The 16,146-nt window shown below is 41.0% G+C and overlaps 1 protein-coding gene across 1 annotated transcript; it reads left to right on the forward strand.

The window, feature by feature from the left end:
• Positions 1-4,983: 4,983 nt before the first annotated feature.
• On the forward strand, positions 4,984-5,871 carry LOC117536399 (gastrula zinc finger protein XlCGF57.1-like; the record flags this gene model as incomplete). Its single annotated transcript, XM_034201245.1, has 1 exon — positions 4,984-5,871. A coding segment is annotated over one exon (693 nt), but the record flags the coding sequence as incomplete, so codon positions are not given.
• Between the last annotated feature and the right edge of the window lie 10,275 nt (positions 5,872-16,146).

The raw sequence follows: 16,146 nt of genomic DNA on the forward strand, positions 1-16,146 counted from the left end.
AAATGCAGTATTGAACCAATAAACTAACACAAACTAACTATCACTATAACATGATGATGATGATGATGATGGTGATGATGATAAAGAATGCATCTAATGTTCCGCTGTTCATTATAATCAAAAACAGAGCATTAAACAATCCATCATGCTCTTACTTTGAAATCATGCGGAAATGTCGTCATCAGCAGGCCATCACGTGGTTTCCGAAAATAACCGAGTGACACGAGTAGATTTTAGCCGAGACCGGCGGAAAATATGTCTCAAAATTCCGTGTGTGTAAAAAGACGATCCACGAGCAGAAATGTGAGATCCACGAGCAGAGATTTGAGATCCGCAAGCGCATTATTGTTCGACAAATACAAAATGGATTCACAAATGCCTGATCGAAAGTTGTAAATGTTAAAGAGATATTCACAGATCTTTTTTTATTTGTGAAAATATTTAGCGTATTTGCAGATCCGTTTTACACTTGCACATTTATTTGTGAGTTTGTAAATCTTTTAACCTCTTAAGCCCTGAGCCTGTTTTTAAGGTTTCAGGCTCGAAAATGCTATGCCAAAAACAAATGACTATAACTGAACTTCTAAAAGGGTTATATGAATAATTTATTTTATCAAAGCAAGGTTACATCTGTGAGTTGGATGTAGAAGTGTCAGAATCAATATAGATAATTCTCAGTCAGAGTAAATTCAGATGGAACATAGTAAAAAAAGGTAAATTCTTACCCCGCCTAAAAAAACATTACTTATAGTGAAAACTACCCTTGAATGATGGGATAGTAGACTAAAAGCTTTAGGAATCCAAAGTATAACATATAATAAGTACCCTGTATCAAGATTGAGGCAAAACAAGTTAAATTTGACCTTTTTAGAGAGGTTTAGCTAAAAGTAGTCCAGGCGGACTGACCTTTGGGCACATTTTGGCACATTTGGATACCATCAGTGCCATTTGACCTTTTTCAGGTACCATACTGTAAAAATAATTGTATTATCACTACAGGTAATCATTCCATCCAAATACAAGTGTTTTTAAAAAAATATATTTTTAAATTACATTTGTTTTGTATGTAAATGGTGTGTGTCTGTGTGTGGACTTTGCCACAGCCCTTACATGTTTATCACCCGACTTTCTTCACCCCTCATCTTGTGCAGCTCCTTGTGGAGAAGGAAGCTGTTCACCACTGCAATGTCCAGAAAATGGTAAAAAAAAAGGTCTTGTACCATTTCATGGTTTTGTGGTGAACGCTGTAGTACCCAATCAAAGCATCGGACACATCCACGCAGCCCATGCTTCTGTTGTAGTCCACCACAGCGTCAGGAACGGTAACAACCTTAGTCTGCCACACACCAGCCCGTTTCACTTTCCTCCTGACAGTCTGTCCACTGAACCAGAAGATGCAGAGGGAGGCTGAGTTAGTACTGGTGCAGACGTCCGGCGGCGTAGCTTGGATGTTGATGGCTCTGGGGCAACTGTATGCTGATCTGATGCACGTCGTAGCTCGGATGAGGCAGATCTTGATGGCTGTGATCCAGAAGCCATTTGATACTCGTCTTCCTCACTGTGAAAACAAATGTGGAAAAAACAATTACTTTGATTACTTCACTGGATTATTCTTTCAAAAATGTAACTCAAATCAGAAAAATTCCTCCATTTAGCGTGTGTGAAATAACAGTATACATATATATATATATGTGTGTGTGTGTATACTGTTATTTCATATATATATATATATATATACTATAGCGTGTGTGAAATAACCGTATACATATATATATATGTGTATACTGTTATTTCACACACGCTATAGTGTATATATATATATATATATTATATATATATACTATAGCGTGTGTGAAATAACAGTATATATATATATATATATTTATATATGTATACTGTTATTTCACACACGCTATAGTATATATATATATGAAATAACAGTATACACACACACATATATATATATATATGTATACTGTTATTTCACACACGCTATAGTATATATATATATATATATATATATATAGACTGATATACAATACAGCTTTATTTATAATCTGCTAATAGTCAATGTCTGTAGAACTACAAAACAGCATCCATTTGGCGTGTGTGGAATAACAGTATATATACTGGGGTTGATATACAATACAGCTTTATTTATATACTGCCCGTGTTATAGTCACGAAATACAATTAACATGATGTTGCCATTGTTTTAGTTTCTCACGGAACGATAACGCTACAACAACAAAGCGGCGTCCATTTTGTATTTTGCGAGTGTGGAATAACTATAGATTACACCAAATACACAACTAATAGATACAAACAGAGAGAGTACATACCTTTCCTGAAGTTCCTAATCAGGGTTGCCTGCTGTTGTCTCTGTGTTCGTCGCTGTGTTGTCGCTTCGCTGTGTTCGTTGCTGCTGTGCTGTGCTGGTTGTTCGTTGCTGCTGTGCTGTGCTTGTTATGCTTTAGAACACTGTTGTTGTTTTCTTGCTCTGTTCTGGCTGCTCGCTCAGTGAGTTTGTGTCCTACAGTGATGATACTTATATAAAAATAATCTGTGGAGTATCAGCTTTCAGCTGATATGTAGTTAGTGCAGAACATATTAAGTTTTAAAGATTGTGTTTGCTAGTTAGCACCGGAAGTAGCATCAGCCTGTTTTCACTAAGGGCTAATGCTAACGCTTCTTGTGAGACTTGTGTTTTGTTTCGGTAAAAATGGCTCATATCGTCAGGTAGCTGAGTTTTTTTTCCTGTTATTTGAGTATAAGACATTCATAGGTTTTTAAATATTAAGAAGCCCCCAGACGCTGTCTCCTGCAGTGACGAGTTTTTCCGCCCGGTATCGGGGGGGCCGGGTTTAAGAGGTTAAATGCATTTGTGGTGTTTTACATTTACAAATCACATATTTACACACAAATTATTTGTATGTTCACACAAATAATTACGAGACATATTTATGCCCATAGTTTGTGCATGTACAGTATATCCTCCCTGTGTGTGTAATGTGTTTAAACACAACAGAGTGGGGGAAGACATTTCCCTCTGAGGGATGAATACATTATATCTTCTTCTACTTAGAAATCAAAAGTGAATGGTCACATTAGGTTTGCCTGCAGTGAATGCTGACAGCTCTGAGCTAGTTTATAGATGTATCATGGCATAGACAAATGTCTCCTATAACCCACAGTCTATGGCTGTTACTGGTGGGTTATAGCATCGTTTTATATCTGAATTGTGCTCTTGTAGGAATTCGCACCCAACATGTTAATAACAGTCAAGTTTTGTTTTAACTCTATGGTTTTACACAGTTTTTATAATATGAAATTCACATATTTAACTATTACATCTTCAAATTAATACAAATGTAGCAATAAAGTGAAAGTCAAAATTTGTTAAAATGTAGTTATTTTACTCTAATAGGATAGTCAATACCTGTGTTTTTCAGTGTATCAATGTAAGGTAGTGGTTAAATTAAGCAAAATTACAAAATATTTCTTTCTTTACTCATATATTGTCTTGCAATTATCCATTTTTTTAAACGAGTATTAACAGTATTATGTATTTGACAGTGATATATTGGCATAACAAAAAGTATTTTTAGTAAAATTACAGAAAATGCAGCTAATTTTGCCAACAGAAAATCATTTATTTTTACGGTTAGTTGTTGTTAAATTCGCATTTAAAAAACTGCTAAAAAAAACAGATAAATAATGTATTCCATTGTTACAGTTTTTTTTTGTTAAAATACATGAGACATTTCAATAAACCGTTTATTCTTGTAAATTGATTATGATTTCCTGTAATTATGAAAATACACTAAAAAACTGTTTACAGTGGGTACTGTATATAAAAAAAACACACATATTTGAACATTTAGCAGGTTCCCTCATCTATAATAATGTATACAAGCGCAACTTTGAACATGTCCAGCAGTAAAATGCAACATACAAATAATCAAGAAACAACATAAATTAAACACTGACAGGGAACATTTTACTGCACCATCATTACTGTCACATAAGAAGGTGCCGTCAATGTTCTGTTAATACTTGCAATACTTTTACTTAAATAAGGTTTGAATGCAGGATTTTAATTTGTAACAGTATTTTCATTCTATACTGTAGGCGTAGTGTATCTGTGAACGATCCCAAATACAATTCATTGTTCACATTGCGGCTAGTGCTACGCCAGAAGAAAAAACCCTTTTACATTTTGAACTGGAAGTGGAAAGGGGCTGGGCTACATGAGGTGACTTGAGCCAACAAAAATACACAATAGGTGGGACTAAGAAAGATAATGTGAAAATATAAAAACAAAGGCATTCATTAGGGCTGCAAAATGTCTCCCATTGTAATGGTGATGAGGTTTTTAAATGCTAACACTTAACAGTTTGTTCTGACTGTGTTTCCTGTTTCCTGCAGACGTCCAGCAGCTGGTGGTGGTTAAAAAAGAGCTTCTCCCTGACCAGCAGGAGTGGAGCACCAGTCTGGACCAGGAGGACCCAGAGCCCCACTCACACATTAAGCAGGAACAGGAGGGAGAGCAGCTTCAGGAGCTGGAGGAGGCTGATATCACCAAGTCCACTTTCACTCCTGACCCTGTGAAGAGTGAAGATGATGAAGAGAAACCTCAGTCCTCTCAGCCTCATCGAAGACAAACTGAACACATGGAAACAGAAGCTGATGGAGATGACTGTCGAGGACCAGAACCAGCCAGGAACTCAGATCCAGAGAGCAGTTTGCAACAAAGACTGAGGACCACACTGGAGACTCTTCTGAACCTGACGCTGGAGACTCTTCTGAACCTGACGCTGGAGACTCTTCTGAACCTGACACTGGAGACTCTTCTGAACCTGACACTGGAGACTCCTCTGAACCTGACACTGAAGACAGTGCTGATTGGAAAGAGACCAGAGAACCTGCATCAGGCTCAAACTCACTGAAAAATAGACATGAATCTGTCAGTGGTCCACAACGTAGTGCTAAAAAGAAACCATTCAGCTGCTCAGTCTGTAAGAATGGTTTTTCACATAGTGGAAGTTTAAAGATACACATGAGAATCCACACAGGAGAGAAACCACACAGCTGCTCAGTCTGTGAGAAAGGTTTTTCACAGAGTGGATATTTAAAGATACACATGAGAATCCACACAGGAGAGAAACCATTCACCTGTACAGTCTGTAAGAAAGCTTTTTCACAGAGTGGAAGTTTAAAGGATCACATGATAATCCACACAGGAGAGATACCATTCACCTGTACAGTCTGTAAGAAAGCTTTTTCACATAGAGGAAGTTTAAAGGAACACATGAGAATCCACACAGGAGAGAAACCATTCACCTGTACAGTCTGTAAGAAAGCTTTTTCACATAGTGGAAGTTTAAAGAAACACATGAGAATCCACACAGCAGAGAAACCATTCACCTGTACAGTCTGTAAGAAAGCTTTTTCACATAGTGGAAGTTTAAAGATACACATGAGAATCCACACAGGAGAGAAACCATTCACCTGTACAGTCTGTAAGAAAGCTTTTTCACATAGTGGAAGTTTAAAGATACACATGAGAATCCACACAGCAGAGAAACCATTCAGCTGCTCAGTCTGTAAGAAAGCTTTTTCACATAGTGGAAGTTTAAAGTCACACATGAGAATCCACACAGGAGAGGAAAAATAGATCTGCAAAGTTTGTGACAAAAGATTTAAATGGCGTAATCGTTTATAAAGACCAAGTGTGTTGGTAAGGGAATACATTTGTCTATTTTGTATTCTGATGACCTAATGCCGTTACATGTAATACGTTACTCCCTAAGCCTGTTTTCAACCCACCTACAACCGATTCGCTAATAATCACAAATGTTCATTTCTTCGACCCCTTGACTCGACTATTTCTTGTTTAATAATCGTTAGATCTCCTCAGGACCAAGTTCCCGTGTCCTGCCTTTCGCCTGCTGATCACTACACTGCTCATTTAAGGTGGGACTCACCCTTTACAAGGGACCAGTTAGTCTTAGTGTCTTAATCTACCGTTTTGTAAAGTGATGCTAAGACCAACAACGTGCTTGTTGGGTGTGTGCTCTCTGCAGGACGGTGTCTGTACTCAAGATTGTTGATGAAATGAGAGCTTCATTCTGTTTTTTGTTGTCTAAACAAACGCCAACAGAGCGATACGTCTTCTTCCAGCAGATGGCATACATGTACATCATTGCAGTTCAACTGTCATCCACCATATAGAGATTCAAAACAGCAATGTGTGAGATAAGGCTAGTAATTGACTATTTCAACAGAATGTGAAGAGGTTACAGTCTTGAGCAGGGCTCGACATTATAAATGGCCCGCTGGCCGGAAGCACTATTAGACACCCCGGGCCATGCATAACGTACTTTCCACTTGCCCGCTCGGGCCACTAAAAATATTGCTTTAAAAAAAAAGTCCTGTGGTATTTTGACTAGCAATTTAGTTCAATTGTTTCATTTATCAACGCTACAACATAGCGTTCCGTGAGTCGGTTGTCGTTGTTGGAGGAAAAGCAAACGGCTGTTTGCTGAGGAGCGCAGAGCGAGCAGGCTCCCGTGAGCGGGACCGCGCTCCTTCACTACAGACTATCGCGCCACCTAACCATTCGCCAAAATGTTTTTAATAACAGCGGTAGCCGGGCAAAAAACAATCTTCAAATAAAAGAAAGTCACCGGAGGAGTTAAAGGAGAGTGACAGGGAGCATGAGAAGAAGAGGGAGTGAACGTTCAGCCAGCTTGATCGATGGAGTTGGCTTCTAGTGGTGCACTGACGCATCCTAAAACCCTTTTATAATCTATCGATTAGATTTATGATTCGAAAATTATAAAGTAGGGTAGACATGCGGCTGAACAAAACGTGCATTTGGGTCATTCTACAGAAAAGGATTTGGAAGTGCTGTCACTTACTTTTGCAGACACCAAAATACATGACGTTGACCTAATACTCACATTCATTATATATGTTGAATAAATAGAGATTGTCTTTGCAATGGTACTAAATAAAAATAAATAAAAAATGGTTTTATACGTAAATTGCAATTTATTTAAAATGCCAAGTTCAAGGAACTGCCTTGGAAGTGGAGCCTATAGTTTTAATTTAAAGATTTTTTTTTTCAATAAATAAATCTAATTTTATATTTACATAACATTACAAGCATTGATTATAACACTGAAATGGTATTAAAAAAAACGCAAATTATTATTAATATATCAAATAAATGTCAGTGCACCCAAAATTTACGTCATTGGTGTTACTGCTATACAAAACGCTTTTATTTTTGAAATAATGTAATGTCTCTGAAGTGCCTCCTGTAACAAGAGATCATTTGAGGCAGTGCAGTGGACAAAGACATAAGGAAAGTCAGATACTTCTTACTTTGTTTGTTAAAGGTGTCAGTTTATCTTCAAAATTTACATGCGTCTTCACAGCCTGTCATTAGTGTTACTCATTGCATAGCCCTAGGGGTGAACATTTGAATGGGAAAATGTATTGGTATTGAAGAGTTAAAACGATTTTGATATTGACTGAAGCCATATTTGGTCTGACCACAGGGCAGCCATTTTGTTAAAATGGTAGTGTTTTTCTCCAAATTGTCACTGGTGTTAGCGTCACTGGTGTTACTTTCTTCCTGGTAACACGTAACACCAGTGACATTCCTATACAAATAAGCTTTGTATAAAGTATAACAATTATTTAAAAAATCGAAATACTTTAAGCTCTACTTGTTGTGGATTCATCAAGATAAGAGTTAGTTATTGATATTTAACAGGTTTTAGAAGGAATATATTTCAGCAGATTTGTATCACCCAGATTCCACCTTTTCTGTAGAATGACCCATTTATCAGGTTAGTTTTACACAGACCTTATTTCGCAGCTATTTTCCAAAAACCCTGTGGAGAAATCCCATTGCTTTTTGTCGAGGGAACCAGCAGCTTACTTCTCTGGTTTTAGGATGCGTCACTGGCTGCACCTCTCAATATGATGCCAATATAAACAAGGTCTTCTGTCGGCTCTGTACATCAATGCCGACCTATGCTGACAAGTAAGTGAAGAGTAGACAATAGTAAAAGGTATTGGCGAAATGTCCCAGCAGTTTAGGATAATGAAGGTTTCTATCTAATCTATAGCCATTACATGTCGAACTCCTAATTACAGGAAGGCAGAAAGTGCATTATACAAATAATAATACTCATAATAGCAGAAATGTTTTAACAATGACCACAATATCATTATTTTAATAAACCATATATGAACAATTGAGGAAATGAGAAGACTGATTGTTCAAATGTTGTAGTACAAGATAGTAATGTAGCATAAATTACTATTGCAACAATGTGTTAATTTTCTTCATTATTAGTCGATTTTTTTTTTTGGTGGACGCATGCCTCCAGGCCAGTGGTTACAATGGTGGGGCCAGTGATAATACAATTCCACCGGCCCGGAGGGCCGGTGGCTTTTTACCCTTAATGTCTACCCCTGTTGAGGCCAGTGTCCAATATGTTTATGTTTTGTTTGATTAAATCGACTGAAATGAGCCTTCAATGACTCAATTATTCTGAATTACGGTCATTACATCATGGGTTTGCATTGCAATATTAGAACGCATAAAACCCAACTTTATTTCTTTCCAAGTTGCGTCATTTGTTCATCACCACTCAACTTCAAACAAGCCAAGAAAAAGCCGGCATAACATGGGACAGTAAAGTGGGAGGTGCTGCTATGTGTCTGTCTGAAGAGACAGTAAGGTGAGAGGTGATACTACCTGTCTGTCTGAAGAGACATAGCTGCTACCTGTCCTTAAGGTGGGAGGTGCTGCTACCTGTCTGTCTGAAGAGACAGTAAGGTGGGAGGGTGCTAACTACCTGTCTGTCTGAAGGGACAGTAAGGTGGGAAGGTGCTGCTACCTGTCTGTCTGAAGGGACAGTAAGGTGGGAGGTGCTGCTGCACGTGCCTGGTGGGGACATTTGTCTTTGTTATCATGTTTCATTTCCAGTTTGTTTTTCAGCTGTTATTAAAGATCTTTGTGCCTCATTATTGTCTCTGTGTGTTTGTGTCCCCGGCTTTCTCTCGTTTTAATCTGCACAAACTGAAACAGGTTCATGTCACAGTCTGATCCACGCGGCAGCCTTCAGGCAAACATGTTTGTTTGCAATAACTGGATTTATTTTAAATCAAACCTCACTGAGACGAGTCCTCAAACCAGAGAAGAAACTGCAGAGGAAAAATCTAAGTGAGGGTCGGATGTCGAGCAGACGGAGTGAAACATTGTATTCCTTCCATACCATATGTACTGTACTGCTTACTAACCTGGTTCATCCAACCCGGTATCACGGCAAGACGTGAACATGTGACGATTTACCATGCTGGGAGACGTGAAGATGTCACGGTTTCGTCCCCTTCAAACGTGACAGCTACACGGTATTGTTTAACCCATGTTAACCAGTGGAGAAATAACCGGAAATGCCAAGCAAATGCTACCCCGACGTAATGATTTATTTTTTAATAGTCACACTCCATTACGCATATTTTCTTGTTGCCCCAGCTGGTCGACACCTCTTTGAGCAGAAACAAAGGCTACATTAATGTATTAAATCGATGTTAATCCATGGTGTGGATGTGGAATTAACGGACGTGATATTGTGTGATTGCGTTTGCCAGGCAACAGCTTCGGTTCATGTTAATTTACAAACTCTTCGACTACAACCGTAGTTATATTTAAAAACATTTTAAAAGGCCTCACGAAATACTTTAATGTAATTTAAAATGGTAAATGTGAAGGAATGTGTGTATAACAAAAATACATCCATCCATAAACGAAGACCGGAAACAGGCGTAGGCAAGATCCTCAGCTCGACGATTGGATAGTTTAGCCGTAATGCATGCTGGGATTTGGTTGTTTATGTGATGTGAAATCTGAAAACGTTTTTTTAAAATAAAATAGATACTTTATTCAGAGTGTGCTTTGCTTTTCTCTTTGGAGGTCATCACATAACGGCATTGTAATACACGGTTCGGCTGCAGTAATATGACATATCTGCCGTAGTTCTCTATTTATAGAGCCCTGCCGTGAGACTTCTAGACAAACAGGAGAACTGCCGCCAAAACTCAAAACGTGACGTGGATCATAAATATATCAGCAATTAAACAACATCTTACATTTATTTTCACACAATACGTCTCCTTGCAGTATCAACACTAATTTCGGCTGACATTTTATATTTGATCCTATTGGTAGATAGGCTGTATTTACACCATAACGGTGCAGAAGGCTGATAGAAAGGGACACCTGGTGGTTGAAGAAACATTATTGAATTGTATAATTGTATTATTAGATATTTAAACTCTAGCGAACCGCTAGCCTTTCAATGTAATTTCCCATAGGGTTAGCATGAAGCTAACGCATCGTTTATGATATGGTTGTTAACACACGCGTGAAATGTATGAATAATATGTTAAATGATTGCTATGCTTAGAAATTAATGTACATTTTCTTGTGTGTCCAGTTGTTACAGTGCTTTCTGAGTAACACTTAAAACGGGAACTTTCTGAAGCCGAGTGTTTCTTCCTGTTGTCTGGTCTGCTCGGGCGTGGGGACAGAATAGTGTTGTGTTTAAAAGTGTAAAACCGTTTTATTGAATATCCTCCTCGCCCGCTTTGACAACCCGGGAGAGGAATCTGCTCCACTCATCCACCCACCTGCTGAGGAGACAACGCTGGTTCTACAGCACCATCAGGTGTGGACCACTCTGAGGAAAATCAGACCTAGCAAAGCTGCAGGCCCAGACGGAGTGCCCGGCCGGGTACTGAAGGCATGTGCGGACCAGCTGACAGAGGTGTTTACTGATATATTCAACCTCTCATTACAACAAGCTACTGTTCCAACATGCCTCAAATCCTCAACCATCATTCCAGTGCCTAAAAAGATATCTGTGAAGTGCCTAAATGACTATCGCCCAGTCGCGCTTACACCAATAGTCATGAAGTGTTTTGAGAAACTGGTGCTTGCCCATATCAGAACAATCATCCCACCTGACCTTGACAAGTATCAGTTTGCCTACAGGCCAAACTGCTCCACAGAAGACGCCATCAACTCAGCCCTCCACACCTCTCTGACACATCTGGAATTACCAGGCAGTTATGTGAGGATGCTATTTTTGGATTTTAGCTCTGCATTCAACACCGTCATGCCTTACAAACTAGTCAGCAAACTGAATATTCTTGGCTTTGGCTCTTCACTTTGCTCGTGGGTCATGGACTTCCTGACTGACAGACCACAGCAAGTCAGAGTCTGTAAGCTTAGTCCCATGCTCTTCACACTCTTTACCAGTGACTGCACCCCCATCCACACCTCCAACTCCATAGTAACATTTGCAGACGACACCACAGTAGTCGGTCTTATTACAGACAATAAGGAGACAGCCTACAGGCTCGAGGTGGAATATCTGACTGACTGGTGTAAGGAACACAACCTTGTCCTTAACACCTCCAAAACTAAGGAGCTCATTGTTGATTTCAGGAGGACAAAAAAGGAAGTCCATCTCCCCCTCCACATCCATGGAGAAGCAGTGGAGAGCGTGGAAGACCTACGGTTCCTTGGAGTCAACATCTCTAATAAATTAACATGGACCTCAAACACCTCAAACCTGGTGAAAAAGGCACAGCAGAGACTGTTTTTCCTGAGGAAACTAAGACAGGCCAGGCTTCCACAAAAACTGCTGGTAAACTTCTATCGGTCGACCATTGAAAGCACCCTGTCCAGCTGCATAACTGTATGGTACACCAGCTGCACAGCCGCAGAGCGGAAGGACCTGCAACGGGTGGTGAAGGCTGCTCAGCGCATCGTTGGGACTGAGCTGCCCAACCTTGATAACATCTACAAAAGTCGACTGCAGAAGAAAGCCAGCAGTATCATCAGAGACATCACACACCCCGGCCACTCACTGTTCGAACCGCTGCCATCCGGCAGACGGTTCAGGTTAATAAAAGCACGCACCAACAGACTGAAGAACAGCTTCTTTCCAAGAGCTGTGGCCTTCATCACTCCCATCCCTGTCCAACCACTAAACGCACTATAACATGCACACATACAAACACACTACTTCCCATCAAAGACTGCAGCCTAAAATACCATGTTATTTATTTGTATATTTATTAAGTATCAACTGATATTTTTTATTTATTTTTTTAGTAACTATATATATTTAAACATTGTAGCTTTATATATTTTAACATTCTGGTAAAGTGCATATGATGACCCTGATTATTATTGCTAGTATCTCTGCTTTATCACTGTTTTGATGGATGTGTTCTTATTTATGTTATGTATTGTATTTAGAGATGCCAACTGAATTTCGTTGCACTGATGTGTGATGACAATAAAGATATATTCTATTCTATTGCATTTATGTTACTTAATAATTACATTATAAATATTACCTTAATATTCTTGTAGGTTGAATAAACCTGACCCCCGGCTCGATGAGCAAACTGATAAATCAATGAAAAGAAAAGTATCGGAGCAACACAGAGGGTTTGATTTCTCAAATCAAATCAAATCACGTTTTATTTATATAGCACATTTATAAACGATTTTTGGTCGAGCCAAAGTGCTGTACATATACTACAATTAGCCTACAGTAGAGACACTTTACACACAACACAGATTGTTCAGAATATTAGTATGAGAAAAACGACACCCTCTGTCCTTAGACCCTCACATCGTACAAGGAAAAACTTCCAGAGAAAACCCACAGTTTAAAGGGAAAAACTGGAGATAACCTCAGGGAGAGCAACAGAGGAGGGATCCCTCTCCCAGGACGGACAGACGTGCAATAGATGCCGTGTGGTAAATCGAAGAGATAAATACATTTTACAGCATATAGACCGAATGTTAGGAAATGCATGTGTCTGTAATAAGAAGATGAATCCACGAGGAGTGTCAGCTTACAATCCTGTGGGAGCCATCAGGGAAGCAGCATGACGAGACCCAAGGCAGGACCGCAGAGACAGGTTCAGCCACGACCTGAAACGTCCACGACTTAATCCAGAACTCAGGATAGAGGATCCAAGAAACAGGACTACAGCAAGAGGATCAGCCTCGACTCCGGATCCCGGCGTAGATATAGATACAAAACAAGAAAAAAGATTTGGCTGGGTTAATCGGAATAGAGAATACACAGACACAGACAGAGAGGGAAAAGGTCATTGGATAAAAGTTATTCTTGATAACCCTCTGCGTGGACAGATGTGACTGGAGGTCTTCTCCCTCTGCGCTGCTGCTTGGCACCGTGCGAGCACACCAATTGTGCGCACCGGCTATTTAAGCTGAGGTGCCAAACTGGGTCCCTCCCATTTCCGCTTCTCCTGTGGTGGCTGCAGCCTGGCGTGGTGACGCAAATTGTTTGGCTTGTCAACGTTCATGTCCTACTCTCTACCGGACAGGTAAAGCACGTTGCAGTCTGTCATTCATTCATGGACACGAGCTACACACTGCTGACACTTTTCTCGTCTTTGTACCAGTTTTCTTAATGTATAATACATGCAAAAAAACTGTAGTTTTGTCTATCAAATAACAATATATACAATGTTATAGGCCTATCAAGCTATCAAATATTTTTGCGGCTGCCAGACAAAAATTGGTGGAAAAGGGGGGCAAAATGTCTCTTTTGGTCGAAAAGGTTGCAGACCCCTGCCCATACCTTAGGGATAATACGCATACCCCGTAGGGACATAAACTACTCAGTCGCGGTCCGCCAAATGTACGGACATGCAGTTCCGCCCCGGAGCAAATAAAAATAATCTGGGGTGGCTTCATGGATAGCTAGTGCAGGGACCTTCCACGCTGGAAAAAGAACCGGAGACCAGAGGGCGTAATGTCCACGAGTGGACATCAATTGGCCGTGGCGTGTACACGTGTATATGGTCCATATCACGGACATTAATACCATAGAGTGGTGTCCTTGAAATAAACATTGCAAATAAGTGTTTACGTGATTTAAACTAGTTTTCTGCGGGGAAAGAGTGCTAAAATGGGTTTTTCAGCACCCAAATTCGGCACCTGAATACATCCAGCCCCGGAGAGCTCGCTGGAGAGTGGGAGGACAGGCCTGACAGGCTGCCCACAGCTGATGGGGGTCGACATGGAGGTTTGAAAGTCCACCTTTCAGCACCCAAACTCGGCCATGAGGACAGGCTGCTTCACAGCACTATCTAACCCTGGAAAGAAGCTTGAAACCTGTCCATTTCATCCACATTTGACTACTCATGAAATGTACAACAGAGTCACTGCTGTAAGCAGTGTCCCACACTGACACAGGCAAGATCCAGGGTGATGCACATGGCTTTCTTACCCAGGAATTATGTGTGTGAATGCTGGGTAAAAGTGCTGTTGAATACAGGGATGGAGGACCAGCAGGCTGTGACCCAGAGAGCTTGAAACCTGTCCCATTTCATCCACATTTGACTGCTCATGAAATGTACAGCAGAGTCACTGCTGTAAGCGGGGTCCCACAGGCACACAGGCATAGATCCTGGGTGATGCACATGGCTTTCTTACCCAGGAATGAGTGTGTGAATGCTGGGTAAAAGTGATGTGAATACAGGGAGGGAGAGCAGCAGTGGGCTGTGACACAGAGGTACACAACGATGTGTACACTGGGTCATTCAGAATGTGCTATTTCTGAAAAATAGCACTTTATGAACATATGTCAAACAGACATTCCTATTAAAAGTTATCAATGAATAGCAAGATTTGACATGGGAAAACAGGCTATGTCAGACTTCCATGAAATACACCGGGAAAACCACCTCTATGTGGCCGCTCCAAGAGCCTCAAATGACGGACTAAGCACCTCCAGCATCTCTCCCTGACATGAGGAAATAGGCTATGTCAGACTTCCATGAAATACACCGGGAAAACCACCTCACTTTGGCTGCTCACAGAGCCCCAAAACACGGACTACAGACCTCCAGAATATCTCCCTGACATGCGTACTTCCATAACCTCGCGCACCTTGGGACCCCGGGCCCCCGAACTTAAGCACTCCCCCACGGACTAAACCCAGATGATCACATCCTCAAGAAACTCGTGCCCCTGGTAACCTTAAAGAGGGGGTGTATTTTGCGGTGCTTTACCGTCCGCACATCGGCATCCATAGTCGGCCTTATTCACAGCATCCCCCACCCTCCTGTACCGGATGTTCTCATGGCCCTGGTAACCTATAAGGTGGTGTATTTTGCTGGTGGTTTATAGTCCGCCCATCGGCCTCCATAGTCGGACTTATTCACAGCATCCCACCTCCTGTGCAGGATGTTCTCATGGGCCCTGGTAACACTTAAATGTGGTGTATTTTGCGGTGCTTTACCGTCCGCCATCGGCCTCCATAGTCGGCCTTATTCACAGCAGCACCACCCACCCTCCTGTGGAGGATGTTCTCATGGCCCTGGTAACACTTAAAGGTGGGTGTATTTTGCGGTGCTTTACCGTCCGCACATCGGCATCCATAGTCGGCCTATTCACAGCAGCACCACCTGCCCTGCTGGAGGTTCACACTTTTTCACTTTTTGTACCCTCCTCTGCCTTACACATCCTCCCACACTTGAGCACTCCTCACGCGGACTAAACCCCTTCATGCACACCACCAGAACCTCGTGCCCCTGGGGATCTTAAAGGGGAAACACCCATATTGGGTTATACAAATGAGGACAAATTAAGTAATTTTAACAAACTTTATTTACAGAAATATATACATTGACACTTTATTACATTATAACATTATTCACTCATCCAGCTCAAGGGGACTGAGTACAACAAAACATTGCATATTTACAAGTTGGTCACTGGCAACATTGTCCGTATCGGGGTGAAGTTGGTGCAGAGGCTGGCACCCTCTCTTCACCCGTGTCTGAGGGACTGTGTTCGGCCATTGACTGTTCCCTCTTCGCCGCTCTCCAAGCGTTGAAGTTTTTGTAGAATTTCTTCATCCGACGTCTTCGGTATCGGGGGAGTGTTGGTAGGGAGTGGGGCTATGCTCCTCTCCAGAGCTGTCACGGTCACTGTGGATGTCAATGTCCCCCCAAATTGTCTTCACTCCCCCCTGATTGCTGCTGCTGCCGCTGCTTGCAGTGACTC

Source organism: Gymnodraco acuticeps, unplaced genomic scaffold (assembly GCF_902827175.1).
Source record: "Gymnodraco acuticeps unplaced genomic scaffold, fGymAcu1.1, whole genome shotgun sequence".
NCBI classification, from domain to species: Eukaryota; Metazoa; Chordata; class Actinopteri; order Perciformes; family Bathydraconidae; genus Gymnodraco; species Gymnodraco acuticeps.